Source organism: Neolamprologus multifasciatus, chromosome 20 (genome assembly GCF_963576455.1).
Source record: "Neolamprologus multifasciatus chromosome 20, fNeoMul1.2, whole genome shotgun sequence".
NCBI lineage: Eukaryota > Metazoa > Chordata > Actinopteri > Cichliformes > Cichlidae > Neolamprologus > Neolamprologus multifasciatus.
In genome coordinates, this window is record NC_140458.1 from 9932186 (window position 1) to 9952305 (window position 20120).

Consider the following 20120-nt stretch of genomic DNA (forward strand, 5'->3'; position numbering starts at 1 on the left):
ATCTTAAATAAATTTTAAAAAAAGAAAGAAAAGAAAGAAAAGAAAAGTTTAGAATCTGCTGTTTATCACATTTTTAATAAATGGATGACATGATGCCCCCCCCCCTAAATTTAATAATTTAGATTATTAAACATTAGGTCTCTTTCTTCTAAGTCGAGCTTATTTAAGAATTGATCAACATATTGATTTTTTCTGGCTTACAAATTTAGTTTAACTGAGTCATACCTGATATACTGAGTCATATGAACTGTCAGAATTCTCAGTGCACAGGCCAAGAAGGGAGAGTGGCAGCAATCTTCCATTCCAGCTTATGAATTAACCACAGAACCAGACCGTTTAAATTCATTTAAAAACAAAACAAAAAACAAGACTGGAAGTTGTTTTACTTCTTGTCCAAGAAGAGAAGAAATCTCCTCAAAAATCCAAACGGAGCAGGTAAGAACCCACAAAACAAGTTTTACTTAACAAGGTGGCATGATCAATCTTAATAAATGCAAAACCGTTAAACTCTCGTTACGGCTTATTTTATTTATTTACTTATTTTGTAGAAAGACTAAGCAGCTGGGAGATCTTGAGAAATGGTGGTGATAGATGGGTTGCTAAGGAAATTAGGCAACCACATCCAGATGAAACAATCAAAGCAAACTTTGTGACCTCTTTTGAGTGAGTATTTAACAGTACTGATGCATCTGAACAATTAATCCTGCTTTATTAATGTGTGTGTGTACATTACGTAGCATGAAAACCATTTTTGTTTCCCACAGAATGTGCATAAAGTCACAGCTGATTGACTTGGAGAAGGAAGGTTACAGTCCATCTGTTATGGATCATGCCCAACCACATATCAAAATATCTGATTGGTGAGAATAAACATGAGGTCTTTAACAGACTGCTTATTAATAACTAATCGTATTAAAGAAAAGTAGATGTAAGCAAAATGATTGACTGTGGAGACCATTTGAATACAGTCCGCGAGGAATCTTTCCAGTCCCTTGTTGAAATTATGCCATGAAAAATTGAGGCATTTCTGAATGGCCAGTGAGTGTAACTGTTCATAAGTAAGGCCATGTTCCATATAAAATGGGAAATGTCATTGGATAAAAATGAAAAGCACATGAAAATAACACTAATGTTAAAAAAAATTACAAAAAAATCTATTTCCCAACCTAAGTACTATGTAATTAGACGTTTTTGTGTCATTAGAGGTTTTTGAGGTTTAAATATTAAACATATGACTCACCAGGCACAGTTTGTACTCATAAAGTTCAGTCTAAGACGAACTGATTATTGATACATGTTTGTGTATCAAATATGGTGTAGATTAAAAAAAAAAGTATTCTTGATTGTTTTTCATTGTATTGTGTTATTTATTTAGGATTCTTACACGTTTCGACTGTGGGGGCAGTTATGATATCTGGGTAGAGTTGCTAGATCAAAAGAAGCAGCTTATTGAGATCTTTTTACCTGAGACTATTTACCGTGGCGCGGGACGTGAAGAATGGAAACATGTATGACAACAATACGCTTGCATGAAAACCCAAGGACAACTTTTGTCTGACTGATTATTTGTTTTTCAGATTACCTATGTGTTTCATAAATATGGACCATGAGTGAGATGCATTTGATTTACACATGGAGGGAAGGATTTAAGGTGGTGGAAAGGACATTTCGGAATTCACATTACTGGCAGCTCTGTTGAGTTATTTCCAACACTGGACACACAGACTACATATGTAGTCGGTGGGATTCATTTAACATGTGCTTACTAACTTTCTCTGAAATTATACTAATCATGTTTAACTTATTTAACCTGCTTTTAATTTAGATGTTTTTGCATCTTAAACCAACAAAATGGATAAAACAGTTTTTTGACTGTTTTATATTGACAGTTAGCATCATATTTTGACAGTTTGCCTACAATTGTACATTATCTTCTTACATCTTACTTATCATCCATTCATGTTTCTGGAGCTATGATTAATATATGTGCACAAGGTTTGGAATAGAAAGTTTTGTATATGTGTGTGTATATCATCCTGAGACGTTATGGTGCAATGAGAAGCATGACTTAATGTAGATCTGAAAAGCTATTACCTGTATACCCTGTTTGAGAAAGTGTTTGCCCCTTCCTGATTGAGCATGAACCACCTTTTTAAGGTTATGCCACAACCGGATTTAAATCAATACTTTAACTAGGCCCCTCCAAAGTGTTCATTTTGTTGTTGTTGTTGTGTTTTTTAAGCCATTCTGAGGTGAACTTGCTGGTGTATTTTGGATCGTTGTCCTGCTGCAGAACCCAAGTGTGCTTTAGGTTAAGGTCATGAATGGATGGCAGGAGATTCTGTTTCAGGATGTTTTGGGAAATAGATGTTTTGGTAAATTCATGGTTCCATTTACCACACCAAGCCTTCCAGGTCCTGAGGCAGCTAAACAGCCCCACACCATTAAACTACCACCACTGTATTTTCGTGTTGTTTTTCCGGTGTGATTTCTTGTTGTTTCTTTATGGAAATGCTGTATTACATTTATGCCAGATGTAATGGGACACCTGAAAATTTCAGGCATTTATGAAAACATCTACTAATTCAGACACAAGCACCTGAGTTTTACTGAACCAGGAGCCAGTTACTTCCACTGAGTGATTGGTTTGCTTTAGACTGTCTACACAGTTATTGGGGACAAAACCTGTCCTTTTGGATTTATATGAGGTTTCTGTCAAATAATGTGAAAATATGATTTCTATACAATTTATGTTTGTATTCCGTGAGATGACTGAGTATCCAGTGATTTAACCCTTTCACGTATAGTGGTCACTGCAGCTATTCAAAGGCTGTTTTCTTGTATTTGTGTCAGTGTTGTTTGTATACTTGCACATACACCACTACATTGGACAGTGATGTGTCACTCCATACCCTGCCACCCACTGGTTGTTTAATGTTGCTATACCTGTATGACATGTTTCATTGTAATTATTATTTCCCCCTGTCATGCATGAATTATGATAACCTCAATCAGGATTTTTTTTCTTAAGTATTTTATTCATCTTTTCAGGCCTAAAGATGAATAAAAATACTTATGAAAAAATGAGGATGATGATTGAGGTCATAATTCATGTATGAAAGGGTTAATGTGTACCTTGACTTGCTTGTCTGGCGGTGTGACTTTGTTTACATTATTGCTACAGCCCTAAACCAAACCTATGCATTTGCCTTAAAGATACCTGCCTTTTGTACTTTCCGTGAGAACTGGAAATGATAATGTGAGCTTAAATGTTAACACATTAAACCATATACTGTATTCATGAAAGTGTATTGTTGTGCTTTACAGTTACTTTGTACTATGTCTTTTATTCACCCACCAGTGCACATGTATAAATCTAAACAGGCTTGTAGAAAACATTTGAAACATTCTTCATGTAATGTAGCCACAGTGACTACAAACTCCACAATGGGGGATCTCTAACATCACCATATTTTTGTGCTAAGGTTGGTTAAATACCAAAGAGCTATTGCAATTCCTGAAAAAAAAAATACAGCTTTGCTCTCAGGCTTTTTGAACGTTGTGTCTGACTTTTCCTTCATATACTTTAAAACTTGGGTGAGAACATATTTGTAGTTGCATGAAGGCGTCAGTGGGTGATCTCATTATTTGAGGCAATAATGCCTCAAATAATGAGATTATCCTGGGTTTATCTGAATTCTATTGTAATACTTTAGAAGTGTTATTTGGCTCACGAACAATAGAACTATGTTTGCATTGACCTGTTGTGCCTTATTGATAATAAAAAATTTGTATCAAAAAATGACTGAATAATCTGTTTTGATGTCTTTGGTAGTTCAAACGCATGTATGTGTAACTATAGGCAGGTTCTCAAGTTTGAACCATCTAATAACATGACAAAATGAAATATTGAAAGTAGGATTTAATAATCATAATACTGCTTTATTGTGAACCTTTATTACAAACAAAAATACAGTCCCAACTTTGTGAAATTGAATAAAAAATAAGAGAGAAATATATTCTGGTTAATGTTATTTCAGCTAAGGTTCTTTCAGTCTTTCATTAGTGACATACAAATTTTCAGTCAATAAGTTACGAGTTACTTTCACTATATTTACAAATTAAATTCAAGCCCACAATCTAGGAATGGATAGTCAAAGGCAATAATTATCAGTTAAGTAATTTAATAACTTCCACGGGATCTCAACCTGTTAATGGTGCTGCAGTTTACAATATAGGTCACTGGCCAAGCATTCCACAAAGTTTAACTTTACCATCTGTTGATGATCACTGAGGACATACATTGTCTCCTTGATGCTTGTCAGAAAAAGCAAATGACTGGGATATAGTTGTACTCAAACTCATAGTAACAGTGAAATAGATTTTCCACTTTTATCAGACCGAAGATAAAAACATACCCAGAAGTTCCATATTTCTTTAGGTTTCTTACATTTACCTTAAGACTATGTTGAGAAGATTAAGTGGAGCTTTCCCTAAACAAGCATTTTATGACAGCAGGATTTACAGTATGTTGCAACTACAGACACCTAAGTAGTAAGTCAATGCAAATTTATAACTTTAAGGGATTTTATTAAAGCTCTATTTTATAGGACTCTTGAAACAGGAGCTCTATAAAAATATCTTTGCATAATTACTTCTTTTGCAAGAGAAGCTCTGCAAAGATAACGTGGCCAAACCAAAACATTACTTCTAAGTGTTCCTTAGAATTTTCTTAAGTGTCAGCATTCAGTGTTCACATTGTGTACAAAATTTCAATGGCATCAAATTATGACAAAGTGTATCAGCCTTACACAAAATATGTTTTAAGGTTAAGTATGTGAGAAGGCTAATATTTAAAAATATCTCTACTTATAGTGGAATGTGCTTGTGCAGAAAACCTCTTCAGTATGTTAACCTAGATTTGGAAACTGGTGTGAAGACTGCTGCGAAACTTAGAGCAGAACACATTTACGTCTTTTCTTAGGTTCAGGTGGCTCCAGGGCAGCCAGTATTGCCTCATCAAACACATTCTTTAATCCTTTCTGTGGAAACAAAACATTAATATTCAAAACAGAGCCATTTTCTGGAAATATGCGAGCGCAAAAGAAAGCTGAGTAAAAATGGAGCATGGCAATCAAAATTTTCATTTATTGAAATAACATTATACAAGTCTCTCCTCGTGATCAAGTTGTCTTAAAGACAAAAGCCTGTGAAAATTTTGATGCTGCAGTAGAAAAAAAAAAAGATATTACTGTCAAAGACAGTAGCACTGATGCTTAAATAGGGTACAACGGATGAGCTCAATGCTGATGTAAGGGAATGTTTGCTTAAAAAAAAACAACAACAACAAAACCCCCCAACAAAAACAAAAACAACCCACCACCCCTCAAAGACATGTCAGGTTACACAGACTTGTCCGCAAGGTGAAGAACTAAAGATTGGCACCAACGTCATTAGGCAGCATGGACAATTATTGAGATTAGTTGAAAAGAAAGCACACATGAAACAAAGGAAAAAGGTTAATGGGTACAGAGGTTTAAAGTTTGAAAGAGCATGGGGGTTATTTTAGTAACAGACATTTGTTTACAATGAATGAGCAGCATACGATCGAGAGGCAAAGCAAGATTCAAGAAGACATCAGAACAAGCAGCATTTTCTCTTTCTCTGAGTTTCGGGGGGCTCTAAAGCAGCTAGGATAGCCTCATCAAATACGTTCTTCAATCCCCGCTACAGCAAGAGGAAAAGGAGGAAGAAAGACAGGTACACAGTGTTAGATGGGAGTTTTTAGGTAAGTGGTGTTAGCAAAACATAAGCACTTCTACCCATGTTAAGAGATTGCATTCAGAAACATGCTTGTTACAGCAGTTTTTAGTGTATTGTGTAATGAGAGATCTTACCTGTGTTAGAGCAGAGCACTCAACATATTTGACTGCCTTAAGGTCACGAGCCAGCTTTTCTGCTGTCTCAGGAGTGATTGGCTTTTGTTTGTTCTTGGCTAACTTCTCCACTGTAGACGGGTCATCACGCAAGTCAATCTGAGTGCCTACCAACAGGAAAGGGGTCTTGGGACAGTGGTGAGTTATCTCAGGAACCCACTGGTGGGGAAAAAACAAAACAAACTCATCAAAAACAGGGATCTGTATCTGCATTTTCATAAACTTTTCTATTATTGGAGGACCACAGAGAAAAAGAAACCCACAAACTAACCAGATATTTCTACAATTCCTAAAATTCTAAAATTAAAATAGGCACTTTCAATTTCTCCATTATTTTTACAAGGGGTTGTCACATTTTAATTTGGTCCAAAATTGACTTAGCATAGATTTTACACCTGCTGTTAAAGTCCCATTTATCCAGTCTTAGAACCAGCGGTAAGAGTACAGTAGTTTTAGACCCCCTAAGGCTGGGTTTTGTGTCTTCAGAAGAGAATGTGTTAACCAAACCATATTATCTTAATTTTCACATAACATGTATGGCTGAATTACATACTACAATAGATTGTAAAAGATAAAAAATAAAATAAAATACAGTCTTGAAATCACAACACAACATTGTAACCTAGTTCACTGACAGAAAAAAAACGAAGGAGAACATGTGAAACAAAAAAAACAAACAAAACATGCATACATTGGGTATATATTTGCATATTTCACATTTCATTAAAATTAGTGCGTGTGAGTGAGCTACATGTGTATGAACGTGTTGTGAGGTTATGTGGAATTGTGAGGCTCTATTCAGTCCAAATTGATATTATTTACAGGATAGAGCGATAGGGGGGAAAAAAGTCACAATAATAAAACTAGAACCATCACTACTATTGCTAAACTATGCTCGTCATAACCTTGGACACCACGGATGGCTCAGGATGATCCTCATTAGAAGTAGCCATGGTGGCTCAGAAAGGGTCAATAATGGCCAGGGTCAAGCAGTGTTTCTGCTCTGTATGCAATACATTTTTCTTTTATCTCTAAAGTTATTGCATATTGTTTACAATTCTACTTATCTAGACCAGTTAAAGTTGTTTTGGGCGGCTATCCTATAGTGGGAGGCCACTACATGAGGGTTAGAGGTATTGGTCTAGTGGGTTATTGGTGAATCCATATCAGTGACTTGGCATTTCTCCCCACAAAACCTGTTCCAAAGTGATCAAAGTATAAATTATCCAGCAACTGAGAAAAGAAAGAAAGAGAGAAAGAAAGAAATGGGAGGGAGCAGCAAGAGTTATCTGGGTCTCGAAACAAACAAAAAACAAACTTCCCCCAACTTCTTTTATTAGGACCATTATCTGTGGTAACCTGATCTGCTTTTAGAGTGAGGCAACACAGACAATAACAACCTTTTTCCTTCATTTTTTAAAGTAACTTAACTCAATAAAAGAACTCATAAACCCAAATTGTATTTAGAACCTTTGTCTTCATTACCACTATTTCATGTTCTTTACTATTTTGACCATTTTGGAATTTCTCAGGTTACGGGGTTTCAATAACAAAAAAAAGAATCTGTATTTAGAATAAAATCATATACCTTTTCTTTAACATTCTCAAACGAGGAAGGTGAAACAACTGAGAAACACACTAAGAAGACATCAGTCTGCGGGTAGCTTAGAGGTCGTAACCGGTCATAATCCTCCTGACCTAAGGAGAGACCACACACATACACATAAATAATTTATCAAGAGATAGACTAAATAAGACTAACACATTTAACTAAAATGAATTGTACCTGCAGTGTCAAATAAGCCAAGGGTGTATGGTTCACCCCCAATCATTACAGTTACTGCATAGTTGTCAAACACCTGCAATAGAATAAGTTACATGTCAGAATATTTTAAACCACGATGCACATTGAAGTGAAAACATTTTTTTTTTTTGTTGAAAACTTACTGTTGGTACATATTCTGAGGGGAATTTATTGGTGGTGTATGAAATCAGCAGACAGGTTTTTCCCACTGCTCCATCACCCACCACCACACACTTGATAGTCTGCATCTCTGTGCTTTCTGAAGCTGCTGGCAATCACGTTTATCACGTTACCTGCAAGGAGGAGGTGACAACTGACGAGGGTTAGGCCAATATTCAATATTTTAGACACCTAGAGACAAAGTTAAGCTATTAAAATGTTCTGTCGTATCCACTGCGAATAACTTCTCAATGAGACGATGGAACCCAAGTGGAACAGCGGAGTTTTCTAGAATTAAACAGCTAAGAGTCACACCCAGCTATCAAAAACATTGTCTGATGGCTAACGTTAGCTAATGACTTGCTTACTCATTTAATTACCTTCCCACGTTTAGTGTATGTAAACATTCTTTTAGATTAGTCACAAAATGTGGCGATAACAACTTAAATAATTACTGGCAACTGAATCATGTTTGCGCATCATTTAGCAAACTCTGCTAACGCAATGCTAACTTGTTAGCTAGTTTAGCAGCCAGTCGGATAACGTAAGGGTGTAAACAAACGCTCCATTAGTTTCTATGAGATCACTATAGAAAAGCGTAGTTCACAAACAAAATCAGACGACTGCACAACTTCCCAATATGCCAGTTACATGTTTTAGCTACGTACCCGTGTCCCTCTTGTGTCACTGCTAGCTAACGTAAGCAGTCTGTTTCGCCGGGCGTTGGCACCAGCGAGCAAAAACTTGGTACAGCCAGTATGCGAGTAGCGACTTCCACTACGACTTTCAAGCGAGACGGAATAATACCGGACAACAGTTTCAAAGTAAAACATTTACATGTTGCTACAAAACCCATTCATTGTAAAACCTAGTTCTCTAAACCTGAAAGTAATTTTTTTTATTCTAAGGCGTTTTCTTTGTATATAGGTTTAATATGATGCACAAACTCTTTTGCATGACGCTTCAAACGTTCCTTTCTTTGCTTTTAGACTGAAAGGTGACTTCCTCTCACGTTGTTATAAAATACGTAGTATCTCGAGACGAGGTTAAGCGCGAGGTTCATGCTGCAGAAGTTATGATGTCATCTTCTTAAAGTCCTCTCACCTTGTATCCCCTCCTGGAGGTAAACACGACACAGTATCCGAATGACTTCATAAAATTTACATGCGATTGTGATATGCGTATGAATAAGAAGATTATTATATTTATTTAGCATCCATTTTCTAGGAAAATTGGAAATCAGAGCAGTGATTTATTGAAATGTCTTGAAACATACATGAAAATACAGAAATAATGGCAAAACAGAGGTTTTGCAACACCAGTGAGCTTGAAAGTCAATATTTGATATATCCACCTTTATTATTCAACACAGCATCAACTCTTTAAGGCAAGCATTCTTACGGTTTCTTTAACCAGCCTTCATAAATAGTTTTCCAGGCTTGTTGAATGACATATAAAGCTCTTCTTTGGATTCTTTGGATATTGGCTGCCTTTTGTTGGCTGTTGCCAATCAGATGCTTTGGTGCCCAGTTCTTGTGCAGTTTGTTAGACCTCAGCCTTTTTTTTCCTTCGACAAGAATGACTCCTTGACACAAACCCTTCCACTGAGAACATTTCTGATGAGGCTGAAAGTCCAGATGCATTACTCAGGTCCTGTACCAAGTCTTTGCAATGTTTTTTTTTCTTTTCTTTTTTCTCATTTTGTAAGAAAAATAATCTCAGATACTGTTCATCTGCTGTTGTTTTTTTGTTTGCTTTTAAGACACAGTTAACAAATTTGCCAAGTTACAATGTTATGCCTTTTAAAATGAGCAAAGCAAAGATATTTGAATAAATTACTTACCAGGCTACTGGTAACTAAGTAACTTATTTTAGTTACTAGTAACTAAGTATCTAGCAATGCAACCAAAAATTGGTTCTTTGCTATGTTGTCTGTTATGTGCAGAGGTGGGAAAAGTACAGATACTAGTGTTAACAGTACTCCAGTATGAGTTGAACTGCGGATTCTGTCACTTAAAAGATGTTACCGCCTTTATGCTCGCCTGTCTTATGCTGAAGTACTGCAGCTGCAGTTTATGGGATGTTGTGCCAAAAAATAAATGAATAAAAACACCATCCCCCTTCAACCCCGGACTATGCCACACACAGATTTTTGTATCTTTCATCTTTTTTTATGCCGCATCTCCTTGGTGACTAAATGCAAACATAATTGCCTTTCACATGTTACTGTTCAGGCTCAAATCAGTTTGAAGTTTGAAGGCTTGCAGTGTTGTAAAATAATAACTCCTCTCAAATGCGTTAAACCAATGTTAAGAGTATAAAGTACAGATATTTGTTTAAAATGTAGGGAGTAAAAGTAAAAAGTTGTTAGTAAAATCAATACTCAAGTAATGTACAGATACTTGAAAATTCTACTTAAGCACAATAACAAAGTATTTGTACTTTGTTGCTTCACACCTCTGGTTATGTGTAGACCCAACACTGGTTCAGCCCTTGAGTTCAAAGTCTTTTTTATTCTTGAATGAGCCATATGTCAGTGTTTAAGTGGCTTATCAAACAGAAAAAGTTTCCTCCTAAAATAAGTGAAAAAAACAGCTAATTTCTGAATTGGAACTTTGAAAGACTCTTGGAAAGCCTGACTTTTGCTGTTGGTTAAGACTTTAAGCAATAGCATGGAATAAAAAAAAAAAAGGAGAAAATGGGTCCTTGGAAACTGAATAAAATGTAACAAGGGGTGGCTGAAAACTTGTGTACAGTACTGTAGATGTGTTGTATTAAACCAGTAATTCTCAAGCTATGGTATGCGTACCACTGGTGGTACATGGGTTCCCTCTAGTGGTATGCAAGAAGTCTCTCCCAAAATTGTAAGATTAAATAATATACCATGTTCTGATTGAGGGATTTCTGAAAAATTAAAATGTACAGTTCTGCTATCACTTCCAACATAAATTAAGACAGAAAACGAAACCGTTTTTTACGGTTACTGAAGTTGGGCTAGCTGTTATATAATGATGTGCTACGTGGTGGCTCACTACACAGCTGTGGTTAGCATAATATAAACAGAGTGAAGCCAGAGGATGAATGCTAACTTTTTTCCACTTGATAAAGTTAACGCAATGGTTCCCGATGGTTAGGGACAAATGTAATCACATGGCAGGATGCTGTAAACGACCAAACTTCAGTCAGAGAAAAACTGAGATAATCAAACTACAATACGAGGTTAGTCATTAATATATTGCTGCATGGGCTGGGCAGTAGTTAGTTAGTTACGTAAGGTTTTAAAAACTGAGCTTTAATTGAATAGTGGTGATAAAAACTGAGAGAGGCCGACAATGATCACTAACTTTTTAGGGGCTTGTTCAGAATAAATGGAACAAGATACAAAGCATTAAAACATGCTAAAAACAGGAAGCCGGGTTTGTCACGTCATCACTTAAAGACCGGATATCCCACCTGCTGTGAATGTTTTAATGCAGTACAGTTGTTATTATTATCACTTATCACATCCTGTTTATGACGATTAAAATAAATAACATATAAGAAATAAAATTGTCTCATGTAAACTGTATATGGTGTTAAATAGGCCTATACTACTGTACTATAATGTGGGTCATAAGGGTGGTACTTTAAGAGCCATATATTTTATAAGGTGATACTCATTGTGAAAGTTTGAGAACCACTGCATTAAACAATGTATTTCTTGTCTGGTCTGGGTTATACCTCCTAGAAGACTAAAATTAAATGTTTCACCTAAACCTTATAGTCCGTTTTTACATATGAAGGTAATGGTGTTTTTTCTTCTCTCATGACAGAAATTATTTTACACAAACAGCTGGAAGAGCACAGGTGTGAATAATGATATTAGTCAGACAGCTTTAGTGCTATGGTGCTGATATTTTGAATACTGACTTACTTTTACATTGACATAGCTACTGGAACGTGTGACAAATACCTGATATCTGCAGTTAAAAAGGTTTCAGAGATGTTGTTGTCCACCCCCACCTGCACGAGGGACACAATATCAAAGGCAACACATATTGCAGCACAGCGAGAGAATAAATGATTCAATGCCTCTGAGATAAACTGAACATTATATTTTTCTATAAAATAAGATTAAATGCAGGGTTATTGAATTAGATTGTATAGGGGTGTAATGGCAATGAACAACAGTCATGGATGTTCAACGTCTTACAGCCATTACTACCAGGGTAATCAAATCTGCTTGACAATGATCACTAATCATCACTGCTTCTCTTTGTGTGCATAATATGGAAAAATTTTGAGGAATTTCAGTGTAATCCACTTTTGATTATCACTTTAACAAGTTTACATAAATTAACTTGGATAGTAACTCTACATTTCAGCTCCAGGTAACCTGTTAGACTATTATGTATTACTGAGGGCAAGAAGCAAAAGTCAAGCAAGCGTGAAACTATTATTGCAATCCTCAAATAACTTTAGAGAGATCCTAATGATCCAACCTACTTATTGTGAGTGTTTTGACTTTTAGAAGGAGCTCCTCACAATAGTTCACCCTGTGTTTGAATATGAAGAAAATTTTATTCCACATGGTTTTCAGATCTCTGGAGTGCAATATTGACAGAAATCTTAGATATCAGAGATTCATCGCAAAGAGAATAACAATCATCGTGTTCGCCCATATGAGATCTGCAAATAAATTAAGTGAAAGCCAAGGGCCCTCTAGGATTTGGGGCTGTTAATTTTAAGCTAATAGGATATTCAATAGTTGAGCCTAAAGTTATCTTAGGCACTGACATTAAAATGAATGACATTTAAATCATTTAAATACTTAGAAAAAACAAAAGAGTCTGAAAGCCTCTTTTTCATTTGGTTTATTTTCAGCTCAGGTCACACATTGAATGAACATCCACTGGAAGAATAGTTTTAGTAGGATTTTGTTAATACCAATTTACCCATGTTTCCTTTTGAAAATGATGACAGTGTAAGACTTAATCTATTAATGTATAAGTTCTGAGGGTAAAATGGTTGTCATAGTCATATTTTCCTTGCAGTCTTTATTCTCCATATAGCGATATGTGTTGATGCCAAACAACACAGCATCAAAATAAAGAAAATCCAACGTAGAGTCACCCACGAACTAGATTTAAAATAAATAAATAAATAAATTATATGTACTACAATCTGTTACTATTTTTGTACTGGACAGATGATTATTCTAATGTTTACTACTACATATAAACAGTTGATGGTGATATAGTAAACAGTTTAATAGCCTTAGACTCTTCTCACCTTTTTTCATCTTGAATTGGAGTAATTTGTGTGCTGGTAGTTGGGGTTGTCACTGTGGATAAGAAGACTTTGCATTAAAAGTCAGTAAATGATATTCATGATATTAATACTGACTTTCCCCTTATAATTGCATTAGAAAGCAGTTCAGAGTGTTATCAGGTGTTTTCAACAGATGTTGAGAGCAAGAAATAATCTGATATCTAATAATAACATAATATCTTATAAGCTAATGGAAATAATGAGAAATAACAATTAAATTTGAAAGTGGAAAAATTCAAATATTAGAAATGACCATTTTTACAATGTAGCTTTTCTTAAAGTTTAATCATCTTTTATATACAAGTTTATGGCATTTTCTGCTCCATACTACCTACTAGATGACAAGCAGTGTAATTTAGGTGTTCTCAGACTCATATGCTAATAGTTAGAAGGTCAAATCAAAGGTACAACTTGTGGTTGGGTTATATTTCGCTGTGGTAGAGCAACATTAAAAAACCCCCACCACAATTATGATCAGTCTTTGATTAAGATGTTGATAAATTGTCAGTGTCTCAGATGAATATAGATGGTCATCTAGATTTGAAAATTATAAGAATCTTACTCAGAAACTTACTTGGTCGTTCAGATCACAAACAACATGATTGTGAGGCAAACAATGTGTTGTTTAACTTGTTTAGCCAAAAGGTTCAGACAACACTCGAGCTGGCCTTTCTAGAGTAGTAATAGATTACATTTACAACTTTAAAGTTTGGTGATTATTCTGTGTAATCAAAGAAAGAAACTACTGAATCAGAAATAGCACATCTGATGATAAAGTGTCTTAATCTGAAGTTTACCTGCTTGGGAGACGAGGAGGCTAACACCAGTAAAGATATTTCTTCCAGAAGTGGCGATGACACACCAGTACTTATCTTTGTCACTTTGTCTGATAGATGTCATAGTCACACTGAACACTCCGGCTTCCTTATCATCAGCAATGAAGGTTCTGTTGGTAGAACGCTTCTTTGGTGTCTTTACCACTATCCTGCAAAACTCATATATCTTTCCTTTGCACCAGTACTTTGTGTTTTCGTTGTACTGAAGGTCATACTGACAAGGCACCGTTACAGACCCCTTGTTTGTTGCTTTTACCACCTCTGGAGCTGAAAGCAGAAGTGATTCCGCTGCATGCTGTATTATCCACAACAACAAACAGAAAGCTGGACCTGCAAAATCCCAAACCATTTAACATCACATGTTAATCAGATAAGTTTGCAATTGAAGAAAAAAATGGCAAGGCAAGTACTTTTGATAGATTACCATTAAATAGGCAGACAAATGTTCCAGAGGTCCTCATGGTCGTTATGAAAAGTTAAAGGGTAAGAAAACACCAGCTAGGCAACTTCTCCTTTGGTCTTGCGCAATAATGTCATACTGTGTCATACTCTCCCATTGCTCAAAATACCACAGCCAAATGACAGGAAATTCTTGACATCACGATAAACAAGGACACAGGACTAGGCAACAACAGGCAACAATGCAAAAGAAAGAATGTTTGAATGAAGGGCGAGTTTTCATCTGTATTAGTCCCATAAATGGAAGTGTCACTGAAGAAAAAGTCAAAGTTGATTAAAGTAATCACCTTCATCTTATAATACATTTTTTATCCTGCTGGAAAATGCTTTTTAGTGTGCCCATACCCAATATGTATGAGAGTTTTAGCAATGTGAGTGTCTAAGTTGTAGAATAAAACTGAGGTACAGAGGGGCAGGAGGGGACAAAGGAGAAATGCCTCTCCTGCACCTCAGTGATGCACCTGTACCTAAAGGCCTTGCATGTGTGATGGTGGGATGGTGTGGGAGGAGGGGTTCAATTGAGGATGGGGAGGAAAGGTTGTTAATCCCATACTGTATAATTAATCTGTCAAATGGAATAAAGTCTGTTCCTTCAAATATATGTTTCAACTATTTAATTCCTTTACAACTCCAATCTGGGAAGTTAATCATATTATTGTTCTGTTGTATGTCAGGGTTGTTCCAAATGGGTGTAGGTTTGGATGTGATTAATGAAGACCCAGTCATTTTTAGAAACACCCACCACACTGTCAGAGAGGAGCTGATATTGATACTTTTAAAGCATATATGTTGTTTGATGTTTGAACTAATGAATTGTAGGTCAGAAATCTCTATAATATTGCATGGTGCCTGTTCTACGTCTAGCTAGGGCTCATCTGACAGGGCATGTTTTAACCATCCTGAGATGACTTGTAGCCTGTTGGCTAAGAAGTACCGTTTAAGTTAGGCAGATCCAGTCCTCCTTTATCCTTGGTCCTTGTAGAGTTTTTAAGCTGATGCGTGGGGGTTTATCTTTCCAAAGGAATTTAAAAATAGAAGATTCCAGAGATCAAAATCAGTCTGGTGGTGGCTTACTCAGGATCATTGAGAATGAATAATTGATTCTTGGCAAGACCATCATTTTCATTGAAGCAACCCTTCCCATGAGTGATATGGGTACCGATTTCCATCTAGCCAGATCATTTTATGCCCTTAATCACTATTTCCTTCTGATTTGCTGCTCCTAGTGGTTCGATTAAAAACTGCAAACAGTGAAGGGGAGAGTGGGCGTCCCTGCCTTGTGCCTCTCTGGTGACTGAAGCTGGAGGATGTTTGGTCATTTGTCCTGACACATGCTGTTGGAGAATTATATAATACTTTTAACCAGTTTATTTAAAAAAAACTTTCCAAAACCAAATTTTTGAAAGCTGTAAATAAAAATTTCCAGTGTTTTTACTATGTGAATGGTCTATCAAATTAAGTAAGTTAGGTCTTTGTACTAAGAATTGTGTGTGTGTGTGTTTTTTAATTAATAATTTCATTGAATTCTAGTTTTGTTTGTCATATTTTCTTAAATATTTCTCATTCCTGGAAGGACACATAGGCTTCTTCTAAAGATTTGATGATTTCGTATAATTTCTGAATATGTTTGTTTTCTCTTTTTATGTGATGAGAATTAAATAATTTTACCTCTCATCACAGCTTTCTCTGCTTCCCAGAGAACAGATGCTGATGTTCCAGGCAGGTCACTACAGTCTAAATCTAAAGTAAACTCTTTTTAAAAATATTTAATAAAATCTTCATCTTTAAGCAATGATGTATTAAATCTCTAGCTTTTACTTGGCGGAATGATCTTCTTATGTATTAGAATTAAAGATACAGGAGCATGATCACTGACAGCTATCGGGTGTATCTCAGTGTCTGAAGTGTCATTCAACAGTGAGCTGCTGACTTGGAAATAATCCAGACAAGAGTAGGAGTCATGGACATACACGGCTGGGGTAAAGGGAACGCCATGTGTCGCAAAGTCCGGAATGCCTCATGTACTGTTTAACTATATTTGTGAACAGCCAGTTGTGCTGAGTTCCTGCTGTATTGAGCCTGTCCATTTCTTCATTTAGTCCAAAGTTGAGGTGGCCCCCAAGAACAAATGAGCAATCTAGGTGTTCACTAAAAATAGTGTGGAAGAATGAGGGGTCATCATCACCATATATACTTACAATACATAACTTTTTAGTATAGATAATTTAATTAGGAATCTTAGCTAGGTTAGGTAGGAATCTTAGGTAGATCGAGAAGGTAGATAAAGAATATACCTTCTCGATCTTCTTCATCTGGCCGCTCCCTTTAGGAATGGCCACAGCAGATGATCTGCGGTTCGAGCCCTGTCTTGGACAGTCTCGGTCGTTGTGTCCTTGGGCAAGACACTTTACCCGTTGCCTACTGGTGGTGGTCAGAGGGCCCGGTGGCGCCAGTGTCCGGCAGCCTCGCCTCTGTCAGTGCGCCCCAGGGCAGCTGTGGCTACAATGTAGCTTGCCATCACCAGTGTGTGAATGGGTGGATGACTGAACGTGTAAAGCGCTTTGGGGTCCTTAGGGACTAGTAAAGTGCTATACAAATACAGGCCATTTACCATTTACCATCTCACTCCGTCTCACCATCTCAATTTTCAGTTCAATTTAATTTTATGTCTAAAGTGCTAAATCACAACAAGAGTTGCCTTGAAGTGCTTTATATTAGCATTGTAGGATAAAGACCCTACAATAATACAAACATAATACAATAATACGAATCCCCAGTAATTTCCTGTGTCACAACACCAACCCTCTGCATGTCTTTCTTCACTACATCCATAAATACAGTGTCATCTGCAAACATTATAGTCCACAAACTCCTCTCTAACCTCATCTGTTAATCTGGCAACCTCACAAACATGAATGGGCTTCCTGATGGTTTCCTAATGTAATCGCACCACCGCTTTAAACCCATCTGTCGCTCTGACCACACAGCCTAACACTGTCCTCATATAGTTGTCTCAATATCCTAATGTCATGCAGTACCATAGTTCCTCTTATAGCACCCTTATTTCTAGAGACCTACACATTGATTCACTGCTTTACTCTATGCCTTTAAGGGCTCTCTATCTATCATGCACACACTCACACTTTTAGGATCAAACCAACAACCATCAGGTTGGTGGCTGGAAGGCTCTAACTACTGAGTCACAGCTGCTGTAGGACATGGCAAGTAAATAAGAAAACATGGAAACAGAATGTAACAGTGAGAAAAGCCTTCATTTTGCAATGTATGAGGAAGAGATTTTTGTTTGACAGTCAAGTAAAGAAAGATTTTGTCACTGCTGTGTATTCTCCTGCCAGTAAGTAGTTGTATATTCTTCATTTGCTTTAGTTGTTTGTTTAGTATCCTTGTCCTGCTGAATGATGAACTGCTGTCCAATATGTTTTATGTGTTTGGCTGAATCTGAGCACACAGACTGCTCTCATATAATTCTGCATTCATCCTGTTGCTTCTGTCAGCAGTGAGATCATCAATAAATGCCAGTGGGGGCCAGCTACATTGGCAGCCATATGGCCAAACCCTAACAGAAATTCGACCGTGTTTGACAGATAACAGAGTATGCTTTGGGCCATGAGGTATTTTGTGTGTGTGTGTTTTTTTTACCCTCTCCATTGTCCTGATCATTTTCAATTCAATTCAATTTAGTTTTATTTATACTGCAATGCACTGTATATTCTAAGGTAGACAATAAAATAGTACAACAGAGAAAAACCCAGCAATCATATGACCCCCTATGAGCAAGTGTGAAGAAAAAACTCCAACAGAACCAGGCTCAGGGAGGGGCGGTCATCTGCTGTGACCGGTTGGGGTGAGGGGAGGAAGACAGGACAAAAGACTAGACTAGATTAATAATAACTAATGATTAAATGAAGAGAGCTGTATAACACATTATAACTGGAAAAAGTGGCTGAAGAAAATACTTAGTGCATCATGGGAATCTCCCAGGAGACTACACTTATTGCAGCGTAACTAAGGGAGGATTCAAGGTCATGTGATCCAGCCCTACCTATATGCTTTAGCAAAAAGGAAAGTTTTAAGGTTAATCATAGAAATAGAGACGGTGTCTGTCTCCCGAATTCAAATTGGGAATCTGGTAAGCATTTTGGATCAAATGAAAGGGCTTTTCAGGGAGTTTTTAGGACATCCCGACAATAACAAATTACAGTAGTCCAGCTTTGAAGTAATAAATGCATGAACTAATTATTGGCGTCACTCCGAGACAGGATGTTACTCATTGCAGAGATATTGCACAAATGGAACAAAGAAGTCCTACATATGTCTTTAACATGTGCACTGAAGGAAATATCCTCTTCAGAAATGACTCCAAGATTCATCACACTGTTCTAAGATAAATATTTCTAAGATTTCTATGGCCAAGTACAATAACCTCAGTTGTATCAGAATTTTTGTCTCTTAAAAGTGGTTAAAAGTTTTTTTTCCTTCACCATCAAAACGTATTTCAGTTGTCCAATATTTTGTGCTCCATGGTTTACCAGCTTATTTACCATTTTCCAATGTTTTGTGGGAGGTTTATGTGTGTTTTTTTGTTTTTTTTAGAACACACTCAGCTGTTTCTTTTGGCCAAACAGCTCACCTTGATAACCCTGTGATTGATTAATGCTTTCCTCATTATTGTCTCCAGCATTTTTAAAATTTACTGAGTTTCTTTTATATGAAGTAACAGCTTAGTAACCAAATGTTCTTCTACTTTCTACAAAAATAAGATACACCTACTCAAAAGCCTTCTACTAAAAGAAAAAGAAATACATTTATCTAGATGCTTACAGTGTGAACTGTTTTCAGAGTGCTGTATATTAATTGTTTGTGAGATTCAGTTTTCTGGGACTTTATACTTTATGGAAACAAAAGAGAAGAACCGTGGCCTCTGCATATAAACTCGGTCGTTCTGTTGATTTAAAATAAAAAAAATAAATAAAAGTGCTGTGAATAATTTCTGTTGCTTTATTTCCATATGTAAGTTAAATTACCTGGGGTAAACCATGCAAAGCAATGGACAGAGCACAAGAGAGTTGAACAAGAGAGTGCAGGCAGGGTGGAGTGGGTGGAGACGAATATTAAGGGTGATTTGTAATAGAAGGATAGCAGCAAGTACAAACAGCGAAGTTTAAAAGGTGTCAGTGAGATCTGATACGATTTATCCGACGATTTGGAGATGCTGGCACTAACAAAAAGATAGGAGGCTGAGTCAGAGGTGGCAGAGATGAAAATGCTAAGTTTTTTGTTGGGAGTGACCAGATCCATCCATCTGTCTGTCTTGCTCTTAATGATTTTTATGTTCATCTAAAGCATCAGAAATCTGCCTTTTATTCTTTGTCATCTCTTTGGAATGACTGTCTAACATTTCATCCTTTTTCTGAGAAATTCAGAAGGGGTACTTTAAGCTGATTTATTCCAACAGTAGGTGGCACTAAATATCAGCCTGTCACACCACATAATGTACAGACTGATTTCCTAATCCAGTTGTTTTCTTCGTCTCTAACAACAGTCTGCTGCATAGCCTCATCAGACTTTCTCAAATCTTTAAAATTATTTTGAAGA

At 36.5% G+C, this 20120-nt stretch overlaps 3 protein-coding genes across 4 annotated transcripts; 1 reads left to right on the forward strand and 2 right to left on the reverse strand.

The window, feature by feature from the left end:
* Window positions 1-362: 362 nt before the first annotated feature.
* Window positions 363-4402, forward strand: LOC146494430 (F-box only protein 6-like; the record flags this gene model as incomplete). Its single annotated transcript, XM_085146363.1, is given in 5 exon segments — window positions 363-435; window positions 549-663; window positions 765-860; window positions 1376-1508; window positions 1578-4402. Coding segments are annotated over 5 exon segments (609 nt in total), but the record flags the coding sequence as incomplete, so codon positions are not given.
* On the reverse strand, window positions 3922-8776 carry LOC146494431 (cell division control protein 42 homolog). Of its 2 annotated transcripts, none has more exons than XM_085146360.1 (6): window positions 8568-8776; window positions 7884-8033; window positions 7723-7795; window positions 7525-7634; window positions 5898-6095; window positions 3922-5042 (listed from the first exon to the last, which is right to left on the reverse strand). In XM_085146360.1, the coding sequence occupies exons 2-6, from the start codon at window positions 7986-7988 to the stop codon at window positions 4953-4955; spliced, it is 576 nt and encodes a 191-aa protein (XP_085002486.1). In that variant the 5' UTR covers window positions 7989-8033; window positions 8568-8776; the 3' UTR covers window positions 3922-4952. The 2 variants fall into 2 exon arrangements, with proteins under 2 accessions (XP_085002486.1, XP_085002485.1); XM_085146359.1 differs by lacking the exon at window positions 3922-5042 and adding an exon at window positions 5124-5727 and having other exon boundaries at window positions 8568-8734.
* A 3961-nt stretch (window positions 8777-12737) lies between these two features.
* On the reverse strand, window positions 12738-19265 carry LOC146494432 (CMRF35-like molecule 3). Its single transcript, XM_085146361.1, has 4 exons — window positions 14470-19265; window positions 14007-14375; window positions 13171-13222; window positions 12738-13018 (listed from the first exon to the last, which is right to left on the reverse strand). Exons 1-4 carry the CDS (start codon window positions 14504-14506, stop codon window positions 12916-12918), a joined length of 561 nt encoding a protein of 186 aa, XP_085002487.1. The 5' UTR covers window positions 14507-19265; the 3' UTR covers window positions 12738-12915.
* Between the last annotated feature and the right edge of the window lie 855 nt (window positions 19266-20120).